Source organism: Salmo salar, chromosome 27, assembly GCF_965601325.2.
Source record: "Salmo salar chromosome 27, fSalSal1, whole genome shotgun sequence".
NCBI classification, from domain to species: Eukaryota; Metazoa; Chordata; class Actinopteri; order Salmoniformes; family Salmonidae; genus Salmo; species Salmo salar.
The window spans coordinates 14,615,215-14,638,989 of NC_138317.1; the positions used below are offsets into that span (position 1 = coordinate 14,615,215).

Genomic DNA, 23,775 nt, shown 5'->3' on the forward strand with positions numbered 1-23,775 from the left:
ATTTTCATCCATATCGGGTGAACCGTTTAGAAATTACATCAGTTTGTGTACATAGTCCCCCCCCATTTTAGGAGACTAAATGTATTTGGACAAATTCGCATGTATTCAAGTTCTAAAAAGTTTAGTATTGGGTCCCTTATTCCTAGCTCTCAATGAATGCATCAAGCTTGTGACTTCACAAACTTGTTGGATGCATTTGCTGTTTTTGTTTGTTTCAGATGATTTTGTGCCCAATAGAAATGAACGGTAAATCATGTATCGTGTCATGTTGGAGTCACTGTTATTGTAAATAAGAATAAAATGTTTCGAAATACCTCTACATTAATTTGGATTCTACAATGATTACAGATAATTAAGTGATGATGCCCAAGAAGATGGTATTTAGAGGATGTATTGACATGGGTGTTCGTCGAGGGTCGGCAAACCGTGCCAATAAATCCTCCAAACACCGGCTTCGAGGGCATTATCGCTTTTATACAATTGGTTACCAACATATTCAAATAATGATTGACATATTTTCACAAGTTATTTTGCTGAATTTATTCATACTATTTCATCCTTCCACAAGATATAGTCTCGACACAAATCTAGGATTGCTAACCACCTGGTCGTTTCTTCTATCGGTTCGGTTGCTAGAAAACGACCCAGTCTGCATCTATGGACACGACCAAGTCTTTAGTTATTCCTTGCTTGCTAGCTAGCCAACTACGGATAACTTAGTCATGGCAAACAGTGCAGCCAGAATAACAGCGAAGTAGCTGCATTTGTTTAAACTGTTTTCTAGTGACATTTATTTGGATACCTCCATAACAATGAGGTGCGATATTGCCTGGCCTAGAAAATGTGCTGACTCGTCAGGACACTGTTGTTCAGAGGAGCTAGCCAACAACACACCTAACACAATCACTTCAAACTGAAGCTGGAAAGACTGCAATCTAGCTGCACCTTGTTTGGTTTTACCTTTTTTCAATTGACATTTTTTTTGTATATAGTCATAAAAATGATGCCAAATGATTCATGATTTCTACTGGCTGAGAAACGCTGCCTGTCTGACATGCTCATTTCTACCAGACAGCTGCAGATCGGATTTGATTAATGAAACAAAGTTGCAAATGTCAGAGAGACAGACGGCAAGGTTTATACAAATCTCTGCAGTTGAAAAGTAAATGTTAGACTAAAAGAAATGTGAGAAGGTCTAGATGTATTTTTTATAGTAGAGATCAAGTTAATAACTTGTCTGCTTGGGCTGATGAGACAGTGGATTGCGCAGTCCGATGGAACAGAGGAAATAGGCATTTTAACGTCATAGATTTAGCTGGTCGTAAATTGTGGAATAAACACCGGCTGGAATGCGGTTTTAACCAGGATTCAGGATTAGACCCACCTGTTGTATAATCCTGAATAAATAGTGAATAATAAGTGAGAAAGTTAGACGCACAAATATCGTACCCCCAAGACATGCTCACCATTACAATAACACAGGAGGTTTTAACATTGTTGGGGGTATGATATTTGTGCATCTAACTTTCTCACTTATCATTATTCACGTTTCATTCAGGATTATCCGTAATTATGGTAGCATCCACAATAATTAGTTTAGAGACTGGTTATTCTTATTTGCAGTAATAATCTGAAACGCAACGAAAAACAAACCGGAAAGGCACACAACTCATTTGTAGAGTCACAAGTTTGATGCAGTCATTGTGTGCTATGAATATGGGAACAAATAGTTAACCATGTACAAAAAGTGCTGCAATTTCTAAATGGTTCACCCAATATGGATGAAAATGCCGTCAAATGGGGAACAGCTAAAACAACGGTCACTTACTTTTGGAGCTCACTGTAGTTTGCTACACAAAACATCAGCCAGAGTTAAACCAACTTTTGATTTTGTTGGGAATTCATGGGATGTAAAAAAAAACAAAAAAAACAGGTTAAATATTACAAATAAAACAATAGAGTACACATGAAAGCTGTTATCAGAATCCGATGTGAACTTACAACCTTCTGAAACACAGTATCATAAACCACTCTAAGCCAGCTGTGCTAATTGACAGACCAAGAAACTAATCTGTCACTTTGTGAGATCTTCGGGAAGATGCTGTCACAGATGGCCACTAGCCAGTTCACTAGTCAAGTAATTGTACATGTGACACACCTCCCCACCAACCTATATCAATGAACTCAAGTTAACCAAGAAAATAATTTCTACTTGTTTCTCTTCACCAAATCTTCAACAGGATCAGTAGCTCCCATTGATTTACTCTACAGGATGATCTATGGTGATTGAGATAAAGGCTGGCCTGGCTTGTTTATATTTAAAGTTATCCACAGTAGTAAAACATCTTCCTCTTCTCCTGTCATTTGTCTGGTTGAACTGAAGGAGCAGGGGCCCTGAGGGCTTAACGATATTTGTCCTCATATGCTTCAGGATTGGATTGATATCAGAAGAGATTAGTGTTTTGGGGAAAGCTGTTAGGAATAACAGATGCTACACCTCCTGAAACCTTTGTTAGATCTTGTATTGTTAAGAAGGCAGGTCCATAGCATAGTGGCATGAAATAATTGTGATTGAGAATGTTTTGCGGTTCTCTGGTGTGACGGCACTATGTAACAGGGTTTTCTTCTTGATCACAAATGGGGCTTAGGAGGTGGGTGTGGTGTCTTTTGATATTGGCGGTGTAGCCAATTTCCTGCGACTCTACAAATATCTCCATGGAGTTGTGTGAGAGTGTTGCCGTTTTTTAAAGCTAATTTCCTACAATTCTACGCTTTGCCATGGCTAATGGTGTATTATTTTGCTCAAACGTAAGAACAGAATCTATTCTGCTAAATTGTTTTTGGAATTGTTTATTTTTCCCTGACTGTCTAGCTTTTATTTTGGTGATTTTGTTAGTTCTCCAAATTATTATTTAAAAAATAGATGGGTCATTTATCTTTTCCACGTACTTTCTGGTTGTAGTTTATTTTAAGTTTACACTGAAAGGTTTTTCCATCCCGATTTTTAAAATAAAATGTCTATATTTTACTGTTTGGATTTAGGCGACCCGCCCAAAGATTAATGGCAGACAAATCCCTTTGTAATACCGCTCACCATGTGCTCCTATGGTCACATGCTGACACACCAGGAACTCCCTTACTGACACAATTTAGTTCGCACCTGTCATGTTCCGCTATTGTGTTAGACCTGACTTGACAGGACCTGTGAACGCTCTTCCCTCAACAAGAGTTTGCTATTGGAAGCCAATGTGACAGGAGTCATTGCAAAGAGACTCCATGTAGCCCTGGTGTGAGACTTCTGGCGCATGAGGAGATTGAAGATATCGGCGGTCATCTCCATCAATAGAAAAGGTCAGAGGAGAGGGATGTGAGGTGACAAGGAAAAGTCTGAAATTCAAGAGATCCATAATGAAATGAATATGAGGAGAGCTTATAGAGAGAACCCAGTAGGCCTAGGTGAGTTTCATGGTGGGATAAGGGTGAGTGATCAAGCAGGTGAAGCTGTATCTAAAAATACTAATTATCAGGTCTCTACCTCTCTGCATGTAACCCAGCAAAGTCTTTGCAAACCACTAAACCTAGACTCACGAAAAAAGACAGGACTGTAATTTTCTCAGCCTTTCCTCCACTGTGAAGTAATAACGACAGATCCCTCCATCCGCTGGAGTCCGATAACCGATGAGTACTATAAGCTGCCCTCTTCAAGGCTTGGTCCTCATTCTAGGGCTTTGCCCACATTTCATTGACCAATGCGTAATCTGCTGAAAGGTCTGGGCCACTAATTCCTGTACACCATTCAAACCGATAGATGCCTCGCCTGGCTGTATTGTGCTCTCTCTTTTAATCAGAGGACATTTTCACGGGGTGCGAAAGCAACGTTTTCAAGGGGGTGTCCAGGCAGGTCGATAGAACCAAGGTGACTGAAGGCCTGCCCTTGACAGATGAGGCGTTCTCTGTAAGGTCTCAGCAACCCGGAGCGGTCCATTTCAGACTAACATATTTTTCTGCCCGAGCTTGTCCAGTGTCTGAGTCTGGGCTCAAGTTGAAAGCCACGTCTCTCCTCTGAGGTTCCTGTAATGTCACTGTCAGAGTGAGCTCGGTTCTGCTCCGGCTCAGCGTGAGTCGAGCCACGGCCTCATTATCTTTTGCGTCTAATCAGTCCTCCAGCCAGCTCTTAATTGAGCCATCAGCGCCTTAAGGGGGAGGATGGATGTGTCAATTAGAGTAACGAGAGGGAGTAGCCATGCCAAGTGCAGCACAGGGAGGACATGCCTTGCAGAGCAGAATCCTTGTTCTGGTTCATTCAACGGCTAATCCAATAGACCAACTATAGCCGAATATGTCAAGAACTTGTTAGGTTGCAGAGTTTTTACTTCTTGTATGTCATTCATTACCCCCCCCCCCCCCCCCCATGCTGATTGGGTCTTTGCTGCAATACCTCATGTTGAGGTACTTATGCAGGGTCAGCCTCTCAACCAGCTACAATTTGTCCCAGTCTCAATTTCGGACAATTGGATGGAGAATGTTTTTGTGTGGAGGTTTTGGGTTCTAAGCTTTTGTAGTTTTTTTAAAAATGTGGATTTTGTTCTATGGTATACTGTTGGGGTTTGGCACATCCACAACTTATTCCCTGACCTCACCAGCCGCTGTTTACTATTGTTCTGTCGAGAAAGGGACAAGTCCAAAGAGGCTAAATTGTAATATATATATATAATTTTTTTTTTTACTGGAAGAAAATATAAAAAAATCTGGAGAAGTGAGTGAACAGACATTGGAATCAAGGACTGATCTCATTTTCAGGAGAGGGTAGAATGCGAGTTCTAATGTCTAGGATTACCATGAATATGGTGATGGTACATAAAAAGCCATTTTCTTGCCCAATATGGACGTAGTCACCTACATGCAGTTTCCCTCGATGGAGTGTCACATTGTGTCATAGGCTTTTATTCAGATTAAACACTCTCGAGCGAATGTAATGTTTGATAATGGAAATGATCACAGGGATGAACACTTGGGTGCTTTTGGAGTTCATTTTCCTGTCATGGCCAGTGTCTTCAGACTGTTAACTGTCTTGTGACCTACATAGGCAAAGCCCTGCTCTAACTCCGTCTTTTAATGGCACTTGCCATCATATAAACACACATTTTAAGTTTTTCAGTCGTGATAGAAAATAACAAAAAGCCCTGGAATGTGTAGGTGTGTCCAAACTTGACTGGTACTGTACATGGGCAGCAGCACCCCCCCCCCCCCCCCCAGTCCTCACTTTCCTGAGGCCTTTAATGATGAAATAAAGCTGGTTTTGTGGAGGACCTAAGTGCTCTCCACCAGCTACAGAGATGGCTTTGCATATTTTCCATCTGGCCTCACAATGATCCCACTGAAAAGCTAGGGGCTTGAAGGGTCAGCGCTTGGAAGGGGAAACGCTTTTGGCATTTACATAACAGCCACAGGGCTGTGTTCATGTGTAGATAAGTTGTGGTGGCATTATTGGACAGTACAATGACAGTCGTCTGTTATTTGGCGTAACAGTTGGACACCATCACATTGAATGACAGACAGGCCTATCATTCAGTGTAACTGAATAGTTCCATATTCAACGGTATGTGGTCGCTTTGCATGCATAACCCATGTTTGTCTTACACGATTCCATATCCTGGAATACTTGGTTGGTTGATAAAATGAGCTTGAGCTTGGATGCATCATGCCAAGTTTGTCATATCAGTCCAAACCATCAAACAAGTGTGGCTATAGCACTGTGAGCACACAGTGAGGGGCCATGACAACCTTGCATGGCTGTCAGAGACCTGACAGAAGAGCGTGAATTCGGAACTTGTTCCCCCTCAAATTGAAACAGTCTTTTAGAAGTAGTGAAACGTGTGACTTGTGAATATGAAGGTGGACGGCACATGTGCTAAAGGACACAGGTGGGTTCTGACTGAGGTGGGGGTGGTCTGCGCAAATTTACCTGGTTTCCTTTCGGTCATTAGTTATAGTGCAATTTACCTCCACATTGATCCTGGTGACCCACTGTGTATGCAGGATTTCCCTCCGGCTGAGCATTAATTGGACTCGATGCACTTAGCATCTAGGGAAGCTGCAATACTGTACGACACTTGGAATGAGATTGGAATAGAGATGCTTTCCCTTATGCTTCTGATCCCAGCTTAGGTAGGGCACTAGGCTATAGCCTGGGTTTGTATTAAAACCACTCATGAATTCATATAAGCCTAAACACCAAAAATACATGGACGGTACAACCAAGCGCCAAATAACAACTAGGTTGTTCGTCAAACTCCGAGAACAGCTAATTGAACACGGTTTTACAAATAGCCCGTAAGACCCTCTCTCGATGTGGGCCTACTTACAACAGAGTCTTATGAGAGGAATATGAGGATGTAATTGATCTTTGCAGCTTTTTCATGCGTGTAATGGAAATGTATGCTGAATGGAAATGAACCCCTGCTAAAAGAGGAAACATGTTGTGTGGACTATGGTGAAAAAGATCCAGCTTTGTTCCAGGTCCAGCGGCTTTGGGCTTTGGCAGGAAGTGCCTAATGTTAAGGGGGATGGCTAATTCCGGTCATGTGTAAATGTTCTTGGCGAATGAAGGTGATTCTGATATCTGTTAAGTCATTTTAGTTCCCTCTTCAGTATTCGACTTTTGAAATCGCTGCAGAATGTTTTCGAGCTACATCGCTTCACCCACAAGTCTCAGGCCCCAAGGAATAAGGTTTGACTCCAGAGTAGGAAATTGGCCTTGTTGCTTCTTCTCATCTTGTCATTTAACTTTAGTCTATGAAACCGTCATGCTACACGCTAATATGCTACAGACTTCTAATCTATCAGTCTCACCTGGAAGTACAAGCCACCCTGTTGTCACAGACCAGCCTTGATGAATTGAAGGCTGTCGCTAATAGGATGGAAGTGCTTGCGGCGGTTAGCATGCCTTTCCTCAATGTGAGGCTGTGGGATCACGTCTGATGGGGAGGAATGACAATGGCAGGATGACATCAGAGCCTTTCTGCCATTGAGCTGCGGGGAGTATTGTACTTGTCTTTCTCTGTGCGTGCCTAAACTGACTGACTGGAGAAGCATAATAGCTGGGGTGTGTGTGTGTACGCACTGTGTGTGTGTGCTCAGACAGGTCAGACTGCATAACCTGGGCTATTGTCCTTGAGCCACAGGTTTTGAAAATGACATGTTTCTCTCATATAACTGGGTACACAGTACTTACAGACATGTTAACAGTAAGTTGCCGTATTGGGAGCAAATCTGCTTTGTTGAATCAGTCCAATTAATACATTTATAGCCTGCGGTTAGTTTAGTTGTCTTTTAGTTAGTTTTATTCCCCCCTCACAGTGTAGTGTAGACCACAGTTTCTGAGGCATTTTGGTCACATACAGCTGAAACACGACATCTGTTCTATGAGAACGCACCATAAGGGTTGTTTCCTGTGTGTACATAAGGAATGTAGAAGTAACTCTCTCTCCCCTCCCTTTCCAGGAGTGCCATCGTCCTGACCACAACAACGTCGAGAAACTGGTGACCTTTTGACCTGAGTGAACAATGAACTGAGGGCAACCCCCCCACCCCACCCCTACCCCTCCCCCCACCCCCTCTCCACCAGCTCTAGCAACAGAAAACCCTCTGCCCCGTCACCCCAGACCTGGGCAGAGGAGTGTGTGTGCGCGCGACTGCGTGTGGCGTGTGTTTTCTGAGTCTGCCCGTGCTCCAAAAAGAGCTAAAAGGCTAACCTCCCTCCCTCGCCTGAGAGGAGTCACTTCTGACCTTTGACCCTCTTTGACTGGCCCCAGCCAACACATTCACCACCAGGAAGCATGGGGAGGAAGAAGATTCAGATCCAACGGATCACCGATGAGAGGAACAGACAGGTGAGACTGAGATGTGGCCGTGTCGCCAAAGTCTGTACCAACGCTATTGTTGTTGTTGTTGTTATAGTCGACTCTCTTTATAAAATAGGTGAGAAAGATGGGGCCTTGTTTCTTTGAATACTGAAAAAAATGTTTATCCTTCCTTCCTCCCAATCCAGTTATACCCAGGTTGACCCATGTATGTGTTAGCCCATAGCTATTTGATTAGATGTTCAGGAGTCTTTTGGCTTGGGGGTAGAAGCTGTTTAGAAGCCTCTTGGACCTAGACTTGGCGCTGCAGTACCGCTTGCCGTGCGGTAGCAGAGAGAACAGTCTATGACTAGGGTGGCTGGAGTCTTTGACAATTTTTAGGGCCTTCCTCTGACACAGCCTGGTATAGAGGTCCTGGATGGCAGGAAGCTTTGCCCCAGTGATGTAGGCCGTACGCACTACCCTCTGTAGTGCCTTGCGGTCGGAAGCCAAGCAGTTGCCATACCAGGCAGTGATGCAACTGTTCAGGATGCTCTCGATGCAGCTGTAAAACCTTTTGAGGATCTGAGGACCCATGTCAAATCTTTTCAGTCCCCTGAGGGGGGGATATGTTTTGTCGTGCCCTCTTCACGGCTGTCTTGGTGTGCTTGGACCATGTTAGTTTGTTGGTGATGTGGACACCAAGGAACTTGAAGCTCTCAACCTGCTCCACTGTAGCCCCGTCGATGAGAATGGGGGCGTGCTCGGTCCTCTTTTTCCTGTAGCCCACAATCATCTCCTTTGTCTTGCTCACATTGAGGGAGAGGTTGTTGGCCTGGCACCACACTGCCAGGTCTCTGACCTCCTCCCTATAGGCTGTCTCATCATTGTCAGTGATCAGGGCTACCACTGTTGTGTCGTCAGCGAACTTAATGATGCTGTTGGAGTTGTACCTGGCCATGCAGTCATGAGGGAACAGGGAGTACAGGAGGGGACAGAGCACACACCCCTGAGGGGCCCCTGTGTTGAGGATCAGCGTGGTGGATGTTACCTACCCTCACCACCTGGGGCGGCCTGTCAGGAAGTCCAGTGTCCAATTGCAGAGGGAGGTGTTCCAGGGTCCTTAGCTTGATGATGAGCTTTGAGGGCACTACGGTGTTGAACACTGAGCTGTAGTCAATGAATAGCATTCTCACATAGGTATTCCTTTTGTCCAGGTGGGAAAGGGAAGTGTGGAGTGCAATAGAGATTGCATCATCTGTGGATCTGTTGGGGCGGTATGCAAATTGGAGTGGGTCTAGGGTTTCTGGGGTAATGGTGTTGATGTGAGCCATGACCAGCCTTTCAAAGCACTTCATGGCTACAGATGTGAGTGCTACGGGTCGGAAGTCATTTAGGCAGGTTACTTTAGTGTTCTTCGGCACAGGGACTATGGTGGTCTGCTTAAAACATCATATTGTGTTGGCTTTCTGCCGTATTTGGGAAGTCAGTGACAGCTGTACAGATATCTTTTTATGTCTGCTCCTCCCCCGTCTTCTCAGAAGGCAGGCCCGTTGCCCTTGCGACTCCAGACTCCACACAGACACAGGTGTGCTGCTCTAGAGCCAGTACTGTTCATTTGCACAATGTCGCTTGTAAATGTCCAAACTCACCAAAAATGGCATTTGGTAGCTCCTACTTATATATGTATCACTTTATGAGTTGGACTGCCTGTCTTTGCAATTCATTTTTTTTGGTTTGCTCTCGTTAGCATGTTTAGCTAGCAACCTCCATGGAAATTTGCTATTATTTGGGCTAATTTTGATAGCATTCTGGTAGTTGATGTCCAATGGGCTCTTGTGTTTTGGCGCCCCCTAGTGTACTAAGCCAGTAATACCTTAAATCCCGGGATGAGTGAAGGATGGTATGACATGAAAATGTTGATTCTGCCCAACCCAAGTGCAAATGTATATCTTTCTCTATGTTGGTGTCACTGAGCCCATTTAACGAACATCGTATCAGTGTTGTAGTGTAGTGTAATGTTACTGTTACTGGTTCGTGCATCTTTGTTTGTTTGAGGGTGTTTGTGTTTGACTTGAATGGAGCGCTCATGCACCCATGGCCCTTTCTGAGAGTGCATAGTGTTTCAGGCCGAGCAGGCACAGAGTTTAAACCAGCATGGAGTCAATCAGATCACACACAGCTCTGCGGACAGCTGCTCCAGATAAATCAATCCGCCCACAGCAGCTGCAGGCCAGTGGACACAGTAATATCAGGGACAGAAGTTACTGATCTCTCTCACTCTCTCTGTCTCTGTGTGTGTGTTTTAAAAGGGTGAGTGTTTCGAAATGGTAAAAGTGTGTCTGAGTGAGATTGTGGCCCGAGTGTAGGGATGTCTCTGTGTGCTACTGTTTTGGGGAAAATGTGCAATTGTACTGTATGTGCAAGTGAGTTTCTCATTTTCAAGGAGTCATCTGTTACGGTTCTTGTTCACAAATAGGTATAGAGTTACCAACCACCACCCTGCTATTTGACTAATGTTCCGATTTTTAGATTAAGTATGAATGGTAAGTAGTCATGAATGGTTAAACATGAAAATAATCTTCCTGGTTGTACATAAGCAAAATACATAAACTGACCATAGCCTTGTACCGGTTTTATGTCAGTTATTCAGTGACAGATGTTCCTCGTTCACATTCCTACATTCCTCCCCAATAACAACTGTTATTGCCTCCGGTAATTCAGAAATGTACACACCAAACATGGATACACGAAACGTTCAAATCAAATCCAGAATTGCTGACCAAAGGTCACGTATCACTACAGTAGCGTTGCATAATAGCGTCTTACAAAAGCATAACCCCAGTAGATGTTACACCCTTCCTTGTCCTCACGCTCTTCCGTGTGCTTGTGCGCACTTGCTTGCATGTGCGTTTTGTGTCGGTTTGAGAAGATAGGATATTAAAGGCCCTTATCAGTTTTATCATCAAATCATCTCATAGGTATGTTCATGGATCTGAGAAACGGGGAAGGAGAGTTGGGGGGGGGGGGGGGAGAAGGGTAAAGAGAACTGTGATTAGTTGGCAAAGCTGGGACATGTTCATTCGGCACGAAACTGAAGAAAACAGTCTGAAATGGAGGGAGATGTTTTTCGTGGCACAATGTTGTGAAGCATTTTGCTACAGTGTGCCCTAATGAAAACGTCACTGAAGAACCTGACGGTGGCACCAATTTAAATGAATAGCGGGTAAAGAAAAATTGCACTGCCGGTTCACTCAGATTAGTAACGCTGCCGGACGTGTTAATGACATGAATTTACCCTCTACAGACACACCACAACTCATTTTCACGCCTTCCTTTCCTCAACCTCTGCAAGCTCTTCCCACCTCCCTCCGTTATGTTATTACGTAAAGGACTTTGTGACAACGCTGATGGCAAAAGTGCTTATATTAATAAATGTAATGGAGAATAAATAAATAAATCTCCTCCCATCCAGGTGACGTTCACCAAGAGGAAGTTTGGCCTGATGAAGAAGGCGTACGAGCTGAGCGTGCTGTGCGACTGTGAGATCGCCCTCATCATCTTCAACCACTCCAACAAGCTGTTCCAGTACGCCAGCACCGACATGGACAAGGTCCTGCTCAAATACACCGAGTACAACGAGCCCCACGAGAGCCGGACCAATGCTGACATCATCGAGGTAAAGCCATCAGCCTCTAACCGTACCACTTTTGCTTGAGCATGCCTGGAATGCCAAGTGGGCAGGGTTTGTGCTTTTGTGACTATTCCATTGGTCCCACTGCACCAGGCAAGCTCAATCGCTCGCAGTTAACTGCTTTGAACCCAGTTCTTGGCAGAACAACGAACCGTATTTGCAGCCACAGTGTCGGGTTGCCTTTCTGTAGCCTCCAGTGTTGTGGAACGCAAATAGCAGCCAGAGAGGGAATGGGAATGTTGTCTCAGAACTGAGCTGTGTGTCTTCTTGCCAGATCCGCAAGTCTGAAACTCTCGTGTGCACTAGTTCATATTCAGCCAGACTAACCTCCACCTTCCGTGTCATCTTTTCCTCTCGTCTCCCTCCGCTCTTTTTCACCCTGTCATCACAGACGTTGCGAAAGAAAGGCTTCAGCGGTTGCGAAAGTCCCGAGCCGGACGGCGAGGACTCCATAGACCAGATCCCCCTGAACGACGACAAATACCGCAAGACCACCGAAGACCTAGACATCCTCTTCAAGCGCTACGGTGTAAGTGTAAGTATCTCCCTCTCTCACTATCTCCCCCAATCTAAAACCCCTTGCCCTTAGCTTGCCACTATCCCCTAGTACGGCTACTAGTACTGGGATAGGTCAAATAAGTGCACTGGCTGGTGGTACTCAAATAGAGGTTTGAGGAACACTGGCGGAAGCTCCCTTTCACCTAAAGAGCAGTATCAAACTGCTATTCTTCCATTGTCTGTCTATCAAATGTCAAGAGGCTTGAAAAGTGCTAACTGTCAATTCTCTCATCGCTTTCAGTCTTCGGTCCCGCCCCCCACATTCTCTGTGCCCGTCACCGTCCAGGCCTCTAATCAGAACGCATTGCAGTTCAGTAACCCTGGGAACGCCATGGTGACCACCACCTACGTGACGTCGTCATCGCTCTCTGACAACCACCACCTGTCACCCCAGCCGCCGGCGCTCCAGAGAAACACAGTATCTCCCGGGTTGCCACAGCGACCGGCCAGCGCAGGTGAGCGAAAGAGCGGGAGCACCTTCTACTGTGGCATGTGGAGGAAATTAGGTTGTCATCTTTTCTCTCCACACAAATTCTGTGCTCTGCCATAACCAGGGTTATGTTCATCATGACATGCAATGGAAAATGTTTAAAATGATTTGCAACAGCAAACGAATATGAGCGTTTCTTAACTCCAGGTAGTCCCTCCATGTTTGTCTATTTGGTGCCAAATGAACAAGACCCTTGTTCCAATCAATGAATTGGAAACCTGTTCCAAATCAATAAGTTGTTCTGAAGCAATGAATCCAGATAACTTTGGACCAAATATACATGTATTTGTTTGAGTATTTTCAAATAATGTGGTTGAAATCAACTACTTCTATTGGAAGTATTTGAAAATATTTTTAAATAAGTTATAAATAGCTTAGCATTTGAAAATATTTTCTAATAGTTTTTTCTAAATACATTTATTTCAAATACTCCTAGGACCTGGGTTGAAATGCATGGGAGCATTTTATTTGTATTTTCAAATACTTGCCAATACTTTACAAATGTATTTCCAAATACATTTCCAATATTCAACTACTTGTATTTTCAAATAGAAAATATCTGAATACTTTTAATGTAGGTGAAAGTAATTAAAATAATAATAAACATTTTAAATTCGGTGTCCTACTAGTCCTTCTAGTAGGAGTGTTCATATTTTCCTTGCTCAGCCAGTGTTCATCATTTCAACAGGTGCTATGCTTGGAGGTGACTTGAACAACTCAAATGGTGGATGCCCAAGTCCAGTCCGTGAGTAACCTTGACAGAATACTCTACAATACCACTGCTACTGACAATACTACACTCTAAGAAATCGGTGTACCCAGTGAAAAACAACAAATTAATCCAATATCTTAGGCGCTAGACAGAAAAATGCCCGTACTCTGATTTGCTCCCAGAATGATTTATTGAGATGCTCAAATGACAGAAAACGTTTCCAAAAGTTTCAATAAATATCAGCATTTTAGAAATGCGGACATTGCTTTTTTTTCAAGCAAAGGGCCTGCTAAAAGACTGTGGAAAAAGTCAAGGAAAGTGAAAAACATTTGATGCTTGACACATTGCCAAGAGTAATCATATACTCCACCCATGTCCTTCATAGTTCCTCTCCCTTCCTTCTCTGCAATTACTGGGACAGCCCCGGATCATCTGGGAATGTCACCGTTGACGTCAGCTGGCGTGCCTGGAATCCCCAGCACTTGCCTGGATAGACACCGGAGCAATGCGGGAGGGTGGCAGGTAGAGCGGGAGACCCAGAAGGTTCAGGTGTCAACCGCTCCCTTGGGGAGAAATCAAATCTAGCCCCAGGCTTTAGGATAGAGGCAGGTGCCTAGCGTTACGGCTGAAGCATGCAGCCCAGGGATAGCTGAGATTATGATGTAAAGACGTTTTGTCATGTGTGACACGTACGTCAACATGTTTTTCTGTGTAATCAATGTACTTTTTGCTGTGGAATGTACACATATTCTCACAGCTCACGAGCCATGCGAGATGACTACGGACACATAATTGTTTTTTCAATCAAAGCATTGTTTGTCATTGAGTCATGTGTTGGGAGTACATCAGGGGTGTCTGTTGCCCCCCATCCAGTGGTGTAGGGATATTTATTTTTTTTAGGTGCAGGACCTATTTAAAAAAAAATTGTATTATATTTTTGGGGTCATAATTTCTCAGTTTGTACCGACATATATATATGTAGCCAATTGAATATCATTATAGAATATGCATAAAATACATCCTCCAATTGCAACGTCGGCCTATGCCCACACATTGTCTCAAGAAAATGTTATATTTCGAACAGAGATGGGCCATCATCACTGCATCTGCAAGCCAATCATTTGATCTCAATCAGTTTCATGGGAATGTGCATTTAGATCTTCTTGAGTGACTGTTTGGTGAGCGAATCAGAGCAGATGGTGTTTACAAACTATTAGTCTTGTATTTGATGTTCAATCCAAGCATAGACTTTATCCTACCTGGTGGCGCACACTGTTGAGTTTTGTCCGCGTGATCATTTTTTGGGGACTGTTCCGCTTCAGTGAGCTAACTATCCTAAAAGCTCCTAAGAAAGTGTTTTTGGTGTAAAGTAATATACTGTAGGCTTACTATGCTACTATATTCGGGTATATTATGTAAAATACAAACTAATCATTAGGCCTATGTGATCTTGCAAGACACACTTGGACAGTAGGGCAAGTTTATTGCGTCGTAGCTTGCCCCAAGTCCATAACAAACTGTTTTGAGGACTGCCATTTTAGCAACCACTTGTAGGGTTTTCTGTCTGTGGCTGTTATGTCGCATCTGGCCCGCTTTAAGTGATTATCGCTCTTTCAGATGATCGCATTGTACAAACCATGAAGGCAGACCCTCCATCTAATTTCCTCGGAGACCACATAGACCATATAGGCTCTTTGCTGTATGTCATATATAGGCTCCTGTCAGATCGGTGATCATGAAAGAAAATACTTAACATTGTCAGAGGTTCCATCTTCTAAATACACTAAACAATTCCTCCTGTGCCTAGGTGTTGAATTACCTGCAAGCTGTTTTGTCATTTATCTTTGGATGTTCTCTCTTCCTTTTTCCCCCTCCAGCTAACGGCTACATCAGTGCCAGGGCCTCCCCGGGCCTCCTCTCTGTCTCCAACGGCAACAGCCTGGGGAAAGTAGTTCCGGCCAAGTCCCTACCTCCGCCTCAGAGCCCACAGATGGTCAACAGCCGCAAGCCAGACATCCGGGTAATCACCACTCAGGGTGGGAAGAGCCTGATGCAGATGGTGAGCTCAACCATGTCTAACCAGGGCCAACCAGGCTTTACCAGACTAAATGGGATCTGTCTGTGTTTTGTCACCTTTTTAATTGCATCAAAATAATAATTTACAGAGGTTGTGAATATTCGCCTTCTACAAACTTTGACACTTAATATGCACAGGGTCATCTCAGTTTCGTAACGAGTGAAATCTAGCATGGAAGTTCCAGATTGCCAAAACACAACCTGTGCAATCTAGAGTAAGCAAAGGTTATAAAAAAAGATTGTATTATATATATATAATATATATATATTATAAATAAAATCATTGACAAACAGGACCTTTTCCTCTCTACGATTACTGTCTTCTCTCCAGCATGACCTTTAGTCAACGGTCGGTCTAAACTAGAGATGACGACAGTGTTTTGAGTTCAGAGAAAGGTCAGTGGTGTAATTATCTCCGCTCCCGTCCCTTTACAGACAGATGATGAGCTGGAGATGGTGAGCGAGGTGAATCTTTCTCTCCCGTCACTCGCATGTGTCGATGACTGTTGACCACCCCCACCCCCCCTTCATTCACATTGTCACAAGTGTGCGACGCAACTCGTCATTTAAGCCCAAAGTATAGATGGTCTCTTTGTCTTTAGTCTAATGGCATGTGGCGGTATGGTCATGAGTTCATGGTTGCCACCTGACTGCATGTGGTTTTAGGGTCGAGGTTATGCTATTCCAGCATGATTGCATATAGTCATACAACTATGATCAGTTTTGTGTATTTCAAGGGGAAAATAAAGGGGCTTTCAAGCAATGCTAGCATCTATCAGTGGGAACGTTAGCAGCAACTTTGGACGTTTCTCACCACACACCTAATTCGGCTCGTCTACGTTGTTTGTCGGCCCGTTTTCTTCCGTCAAACCCTGACACCATTGGGTTGCATGATGAGTGTCATTTCCCTTGGCAGTTTGCCATCGCCACCACCTCGCAGCACGTTCCCTGTCCATCTGGAAACTGCATGGGGTTACCCAAACGATGAATGGCATACATTGAAAGGGATAGTTCACCTTTTGAAGTTGGCTTATTTCCAGCTAAAAATTTTAAGTGAACTATACCTTTTAAGGCTCGCGTTCACCTGGCAATGCCACCACTACTATTATGTCTCCCAACACCCCCCTCTACCTAATACGAGAGACATTTTGAAAGTCGTAGCTTGTCATGAATCCAACCGTGTTGACGTTCAAGCATGTCAGAAGTTCCATTCATTGAATACACAGGGGTTTTAAACATGTCGCTCAGTTCTGTCCAACACCAAGGTTGAAATTCTTTGTTTATTTAGTCTAACCCTTTCATCTCCTTTCTTCCCAGAATGCCCAGCGTTTGGCTGGTGCACAAGTGACCCAGATGCTCACCACACCGGTGGTCTCCGTGACAACGCCCAGCCTCCTGGCGCAGGGGATGCCCTTCTCCGCCATGCCGACAGCTTACAACACAGGTTACCTGAAGCATGACCAGATAGCTACAAATGCTTATACATGCTTGTATTGTATATACCAGCACGACTCATAATAATGTCTGGAATGCAGTAAATGGAATGGCATTAAACCCATGAGGTTGATACCACTCCATTGACTCCATTCCAGACATTATGAGTCGTCCTCCCCTCAGCAGCCTCCACTGATATATACTGCACACACACTGTAGGTCAGGATTGCACAACTCTGTGCGCAGTCCTTCTGGTTTTCATTTCTCCCTGACACTTGATGTTATCGAAGATCAGTAGTTTCAGAGTAGCAAAGAGCGAGTAGCAACCAGTTGCAAAATGCACCACAGCTGCACAGAGTTCGAGTTCCTATATACAATAGATTAAGTTTGTTTTATTAATCAATGACAGCACATATAAGGAAATTTCCCTCTGTTTTTCACTTCCCTCAGAATACCAGCTGACGAGTGCTGACATCACCGCTCTGCACGCCCTGGCGTCACCAGGTGGCCTGCTGCAAGGCAACGCGCCATGGCAACAGTCTTTATCCCAGCAGCAACATCAACAACAGCAACAACTTAGTCTGGCGTCGCTTAGCAACTTGGTGTAAGTCCATCCTTGCATTGCCACGTCACAAAGCAACCATGAAGCCCTCCTCCGTTCTCTACAAACCAATCGACGGCTGTCGACCTGTCCATCAAAAACACTATGTGACCGACCATTCCTGTCATGTAGCATAGTGTCCCCATGTCATTTGTAGCTGCAAGCCATTCACATTCTTTGAAAGGGGTCTGTGAATTGGTCTCACCGACATACGCCAACCCCGATCCTTCTCATCATAAAGCACCATTGTTTTTTTTTAGGGGGGGGGGTTGTGACTTCATACAGGATTTGATTGAAGTTCTTATACTGATCAAATACCAAATAATCTTTGGTCCGATCCCATGTTCAGTGCCTTCGGAAAGTATTCAGAAACCTTGACTTTTTCCACATCTTGTTACGTTACAGCCTTATTCTAAAATTGATAGTTTTTTCCCCCTCAGCAATCTACAAACAATATCCCATAATGACCAAAAAAAAACCTGAAATATCACATTTATATAAGTATTCAGACCATTTACTCAGTACTTTGTTACAGCCTGGAGTCTTCTTGGATATGACGATTGGCACACCTGTATTTGGGGAGTTTCTCCCATTCTTCTCCAGAAATGTTCGATTGGGTTCTAGTATGGGCTCTGGTTGGGACATTCAGAGACTTGTCCCAAAGCCATTCCTGCGTTGTCTTGGCTGTGTGATTAGGGTGGTTGTCCTGTTGGAAGGCGATCCTTCGCTCCAGTCTGATGTCCTGAGCGCTCTGGAGTACGTTCATCAAACATATATAAACTGTTTTTGCTTCGTCATTATGGGGTATTGTGTGTAGATTGCTGAGGGGGGAAAAAACAATTTAATCCATTTTAGAATAAGGCTTTAACGTAACAATGTGGAAAAAGTCAAGGCGTCTGAATACTTTCCAAATGCACTGTATTCCTTTCCTCTGATGGGGCACCAATACGGCCTGTCGTATTATGCTGCGTTCTTACTCCACACACAGCTTTACGATGGCAGCATACAGGAAAGCATATTTCCTTAGAACCTGCAAAGCTGTTAACGGGCGGGTCTTCCAGGCCTTAAGGAGAGAAGTCACGTTTTGTCCCAAATGGCAGAGGTCAAAATGGATCCCACTGCTAGCACCAATACCCCAGCCCAGCCAAATCCTCAGCTGGTCAACTGACCCAAATTGTAGCGGTCAAAATTGCCACCACCGCGCACACACACACACACACACTCAGCTTGTGTGACTGAGTGTGTTCTCTCCTCTTGTCCACAGCATGTGGGGCATGGACAAACAGAGCGGGGAATTGTCTAGCCAGATCTCCAGTCTGGCAGCCAATCTGAGGTGAATGTGTGCCTTCGGGTGGTTGGGGACTGTTCTCTATTCTGTTTTCACACAACCCCTTTTCAGAATAATGTTATTCAGGACAATGTCAATTATACTGTACTTACACACACACACACACGCAATGTCTATTATAAAGGAAGGGAGTTGTCTTTTCCACACGGTGACATATTAGCATTAACCATAGGACTGCCCAACATTGAATCCGGCAACACTGTCCAGAGACCACTTATGAAAATCATGAAATGTAATTTTCCGCCCCTGAAAATGTTTTTTATGCTCCTATATTGGAAGAAATGGGATTGGGCTCAACTTCAATCTATTTATGACCTCTCAATAAATGTATTATCCATCTATGCTTGTTTAAATTGCTGTATAGATGGATAGGTAGATTGGTGAATACTCATACACCCCTTGCACACCTTTCACATGCATAACTACTTACTGTCATTTTCTTTTGCAAGTGTTTCCAATGTTTCTTTCTCCCCACAGCGCCTCGCAGTCCAACCTCCTCTTGGGTAGAGATGAGTGGTTGGGCCGGTACTGTATTTCTCCGTACTGTGTAATGTCTGTGCGCTTTTGGCTGCCCCGGCATGTCAATTCTGTGATGGTGGTTTCCACCGTCTCTTAAACGGGCGTAAGGTTGCAAAATTCTGGAAACTACCAAAGTTCCCAAGTTTTTCAGAAATTCTGGAATTTCTGAAAAACCCAGTTTCTGGATAATTTTTCCATAGCCAAATCACCACCCTTCATACACAGGCAATTTCATGCTTTTCTAATGCTGTTGGCTTGTTTTTGTATGGATTTTGGGAGCTTGAGGGTTACTTTTGCTTGCCAATTGCTTGGAATGGATTTGATCATTGATTCAAATGGTGTTGCTACCACTATGTCTTGTTGGTGCTCTGTCTTGTAATAAGGGATTGCGTCTGAAACTTCACATCAGAAGTCTGTCATTATGCTTGTTTTCCAATATATTGTAATTGATTGTCAGGTGAAACTGACTCTCATCCATCTTTTCTTCCTTTTCTTTCTTAATTTCCATCTCTGTGCTGTGGCTTTTTGTCCATGTTTCCCCCCCCCCCCCCCCATCTCCTGCACTTCTCTCTCTCCATCTGACGCTCAGGCCGGTGAGCCACATACCTCAAGGCGCCATGCTGACTGTCAACACCAACTCCAATGTGAGCATCAAGTCTGAACCCATCTCGCCCGGCCGAGACCGCCGCTCACCGTGCCCCCCGCCGTCCTCCTCTGGAGGGGGCAACCAGACGACCGTGCCCCCGCCACAGTACCCTGGTTCCCTACTGTGCCTGGAGCCACCAACCGGCCGTTCCCCCGCCCACAGCCTCAGCAGCAACGGCAGCTCCTACGAGGGCAATGACCGGGATGACCCTGGGGCAGGCGGCGGCATTGGCGGAAGTGCAGCGGGCAACCGTGGTCGTTCCCTGCCTCCTGACTTCAGCCCTTCGGTGGAGCTCCTGCGGGCCCAGAATGAGGTGGAGCAGGAGGGGGCCAACATCAAACGCATGAGACTCGACGCGTGGGTCACATAGAGGCCACGCCGCCAACGTCATCGACCCCTGAAGCACCCCGAACACAGGCCCCTCCCCCAACACACGCTGAACCCTCCCCACTGACATTTGCCACCCACCACCACACAATCCCCTCTTCCCTGCCTCTATCCAAAGAATTTACAACCACCTACCCGGCTCCCCAGGACTCCAAGCAGAGAGAAACGTATGGGCTTGTGTTCCACCTGAGGGGAGGATGGTGTAGTGTGTTGGATTTTGTATGGGGCGGCGCATTGAATCTCGACGCGGTCTCGCTCAAACTCAGTTTGTTTTTCGTGGGAATTGACACTTGCGCAATCAGGACTTGAGGATAACGGATGGATTTAAAATGGAACATTCTCAAACGTTTCGACTGCTCGTTGCTGTTTATACCACTTGTAAAAGTGACTCTAGATTCGTGAGACGACACAGTCGACACCGTCACGTATTTAGTTTGAGCACGACTGTATCGGTAACAGTATGATGGATGGCTTTATGCTGTGTTTGCTCGACAAGTGCTGGTTGTTTTCACCGTGGGACTTCCTGCCATATTGACTCTTCAGTTCTGTTAGATATATAATTAGCAGTTAGCACTGTCTGTTTTCCACAAAGGCCGCCCCCCCCCCCCCTTCAAAATGCACTTTGGGAATGACTCTGTTTTGACGAGCACTGTTTGCGAAGATTGTTGGCTCAGCTTCATCGGTGGCACTGAGCGAAGAGACCCAGACGGGCAAAAACAGGATGTCCGGTCGGTCAGGGATATACAGGAATGGATCCTACCGCTGCCACCAATTTCCAACACCCAAGCCTCAGGTGGTGGCACTCTGCGGTCAACTGGCACTGTCAGCCAAGGCCAAAATGAGCACCTTGCCAGAGTGCCGATATCAACCTCTTCTCCTAAATGCCAAATGCCTCGGACGCGGTAGAGGGACACTGAAGAATATTGTTCAGTTATGACTGACAAACCTCTATGAAACAACAGGAAACACTCATAGCCTTTGCGTCTGCCCTCTCTCTGCTCAGATGCATTTGGAGTCATCCATCACCTGTTTTCCATTCTGATTTTGAAGGAATTGTTGCATTCTTTGTTGCTCCAGAAATTAGGCTAGATGCAGGGATACATGTCAGAGGACTTCTAAAGGCTCATTCTACTAGTAGAAGACCCCAATGCAATGCATATTTAAAGTTTTTTTGTTTTGGACTTCTGGTTGCTCTCTTTAGGGAAGTATTTGGTATGTTCTTGGCATTTTAGACCCGTTGTTAAAGGTTAGAACTGTTTAACTGTAGATCGTTTTGGGGAATTAAGAGTGAACCTTTGTATAAAATCACCCGTTATACAAAAGCGTTTGATGTTCCCTTAGCTTTCTGCAGCTCTTTGCAATGTTTCAAAAGCGCTGTTTCAGCAGAATTCAAAAACACATTCTATATTTCTATAGCTTCAGTTGGCTTTTCAATACGGACGATGTGTGTACATATGAGTATATTTGCATAGACTTTGCTAGGTATCCCTAAAACAAATAATGTGGTCATTCTCTCAGTGGATCTGTTTGCATATGAGTGTGATTGTAATTTCGAGCTATGATGCAGGAGTCCTGCCGCAGTAGCCGAGGAGTTTGTTTCAGTAACCTAATATAATGCTAGTGTTGACGGTGTGCACGTTCTCTCACTCACTCTTTAGAGGCCTGCTTGGCTTCGGTGTCAACACGTCCTTTGGCCTCACGCTCTGAACCCAATCCCCAGTTATCAAAGTCAAATGATAGACCACTATAACACAAGTTATAGAAATGAAATGGATTCTACTATTGAAAGTAGCACAATGTGACATTTGCATTGAATCATGGCATTTTGTCTTAAAATGATCAAACTTTTAACTACAGTATACACTAAGGTTGAGTGAAAACAAAAGCGACTTTAAATAAAGTAATTTGCCGATTTTTGAAATTACTTTTTATCCTATATGAAATCATGTTTTCATATGCTTCACACTCTGCCGTGAGCTTCGTCAAATGGAGTTGTCCTATTTAACACAATGTAAGTAGGTGGTGTTGATTTCTAGAAATGTAACTACAGTCCATTATGCAACACAGATTTAGTTTCATTGCCTGCTCAGGTGAATCCCAGGGTTCAGTGCGTATGGCTGGCACCAGTGACTTATCTAGTGGGGTGCAACATTTCACATAGAAATGTAATGTCTAGAATGAAGAACAAAGGCCCAATTTGTTGAAAGGGGGTTTCTTTTCTACACACTACATTTCTATCTGAACTTATGTGTTATCACGCCCACCTCAGTCTGAGGGAGAGGTCCCTCTTTGGTTCATGAGACATTTGACACCACACTTGATTGGTTTTAACACCCTGCCTATTGCAGGTCACTCATGTACAAAAGGTTCTCTGTCCAATCTAGCAATGTAGTCTCAAGACAATCTATAATGGTCAATGAAAAACCTGCACCCTTTTTTTTTTCCTTGTGTAAAATGTTTTCTAGATCTCATTTTTCAAGTGTTAATTTGTGCTGGTGACAGTTACTTATTATTATTGTTGTATTACGGAGCTTTTATTTTTCTGGTATTTTGTGTAGGATATTCAACCTTTTTATTTAATCGCCCTTATATACATGATATATGAAACTGGTTTCCTTTCTTGAAACAACTTGCTAAAATTGCACGATCAGTTATTGTGATATAGCAAATGCAATGAAGGACAAGACCAGTTAAATGCTGCAATATTGATTTAAGATATGAAAATATTTATGTGGGGGAAACTGAAATGAGCAATTAAAACGAATTAGAAAATGTAAATGCATGGGATTATACGAAACGCTCATGTTACATACAACATTAACAAAATGCATCACAAATGAGTAAGACAACCTCATAAAAATGTAGCATAAGTAAAATATATGAAAATGATTGATAATATATTGTGTTCAGTTAGTCTGCTTTGGGTTTTTTGTTGTAAAGACTTTGTTGTTTGAGAATTATATACATTTTGTGTATATTTTCATATGCAATGTATGCACTGATATGTTATGAACATTCTATACCGCTTTTACAAGTGTTTTGTTGTACCAAAGTATCCCAAGTCCCTTAACCTTATCCTTTTTGTGTATGTTTTACCGTATTTTATATATTAAATAGACAAATTGAGTGAAAAAGGGTATCTGTTTTGTTTTGAACAGCAACGGTGCATGGGTAAAATCAAAGGGGAAGCCAACCCAGGGGAAAAAAGCCAAATTACAACCTGTTATCACACATGCTTTGTGATAATTGTTTGTACTATAACCTGTTAGTTCATATGGCTTGACGCCGTGATATAGATAGATAGAGATCTAAGGCCGAGACAAGACACAGTGGCAGAATAAATTCAACCACACATTTGTTTCATCACAAAACATATTGCATGTAACAAACAGTTACATGACCTACAGTATGGTCAAGCAAGTTAATGTTTCTGACATTTTTGGACAACTGATTTTAGAACCACTGAGTT

General features: G+C 43.8%; 1 protein-coding gene across 8 annotated transcripts in view; it reads left to right on the forward strand.

Annotated features, from left to right (window-relative positions):
* The window catches only part of LOC106588308 (myocyte-specific enhancer factor 2D homolog), a 31,439-nt gene extending 7,999 nt beyond the window's left edge, over positions 1 to 23,440 (forward strand). The window contains exons 2-13 of one of the 8 annotated variants that reach the window (XM_014177142.3): positions 7,504 to 7,892; positions 11,317 to 11,520; positions 11,927 to 12,070; positions 12,335 to 12,548; positions 13,272 to 13,328; positions 15,173 to 15,354; positions 15,807 to 15,836; positions 16,689 to 16,815; positions 17,256 to 17,409; positions 18,671 to 18,739; positions 19,232 to 19,279; positions 19,863 to 23,440. In XM_014177142.3, the coding sequence (XP_014032617.1) occupies positions 7,839 to 7,892; positions 11,317 to 11,520; positions 11,927 to 12,070; positions 12,335 to 12,548; positions 13,272 to 13,328; positions 15,173 to 15,354; positions 15,807 to 15,836; positions 16,689 to 16,815; positions 17,256 to 17,409; positions 18,671 to 18,739; positions 19,232 to 19,279; positions 19,863 to 20,289 (1,710 nt within the window). In that variant the 5' untranslated portion in view covers positions 7,504 to 7,838 and the 3' untranslated portion in view covers positions 20,290 to 23,440. The remainder of the gene's footprint in view (positions 1 to 7,503; positions 7,893 to 11,316; positions 11,521 to 11,926; positions 12,071 to 12,334; positions 12,549 to 13,271; positions 13,329 to 15,172; positions 15,355 to 15,806; positions 15,837 to 16,688; positions 16,816 to 17,255; positions 17,410 to 18,670; positions 18,740 to 19,231; positions 19,280 to 19,862) is intronic. The other 7 variants (XM_014177143.3, XM_045709578.2, XM_014177145.3 and 4 more) reach the window with 7 other exon arrangements.
* The last annotated feature ends 335 nt before the right edge of the window (positions 23,441 to 23,775 follow it).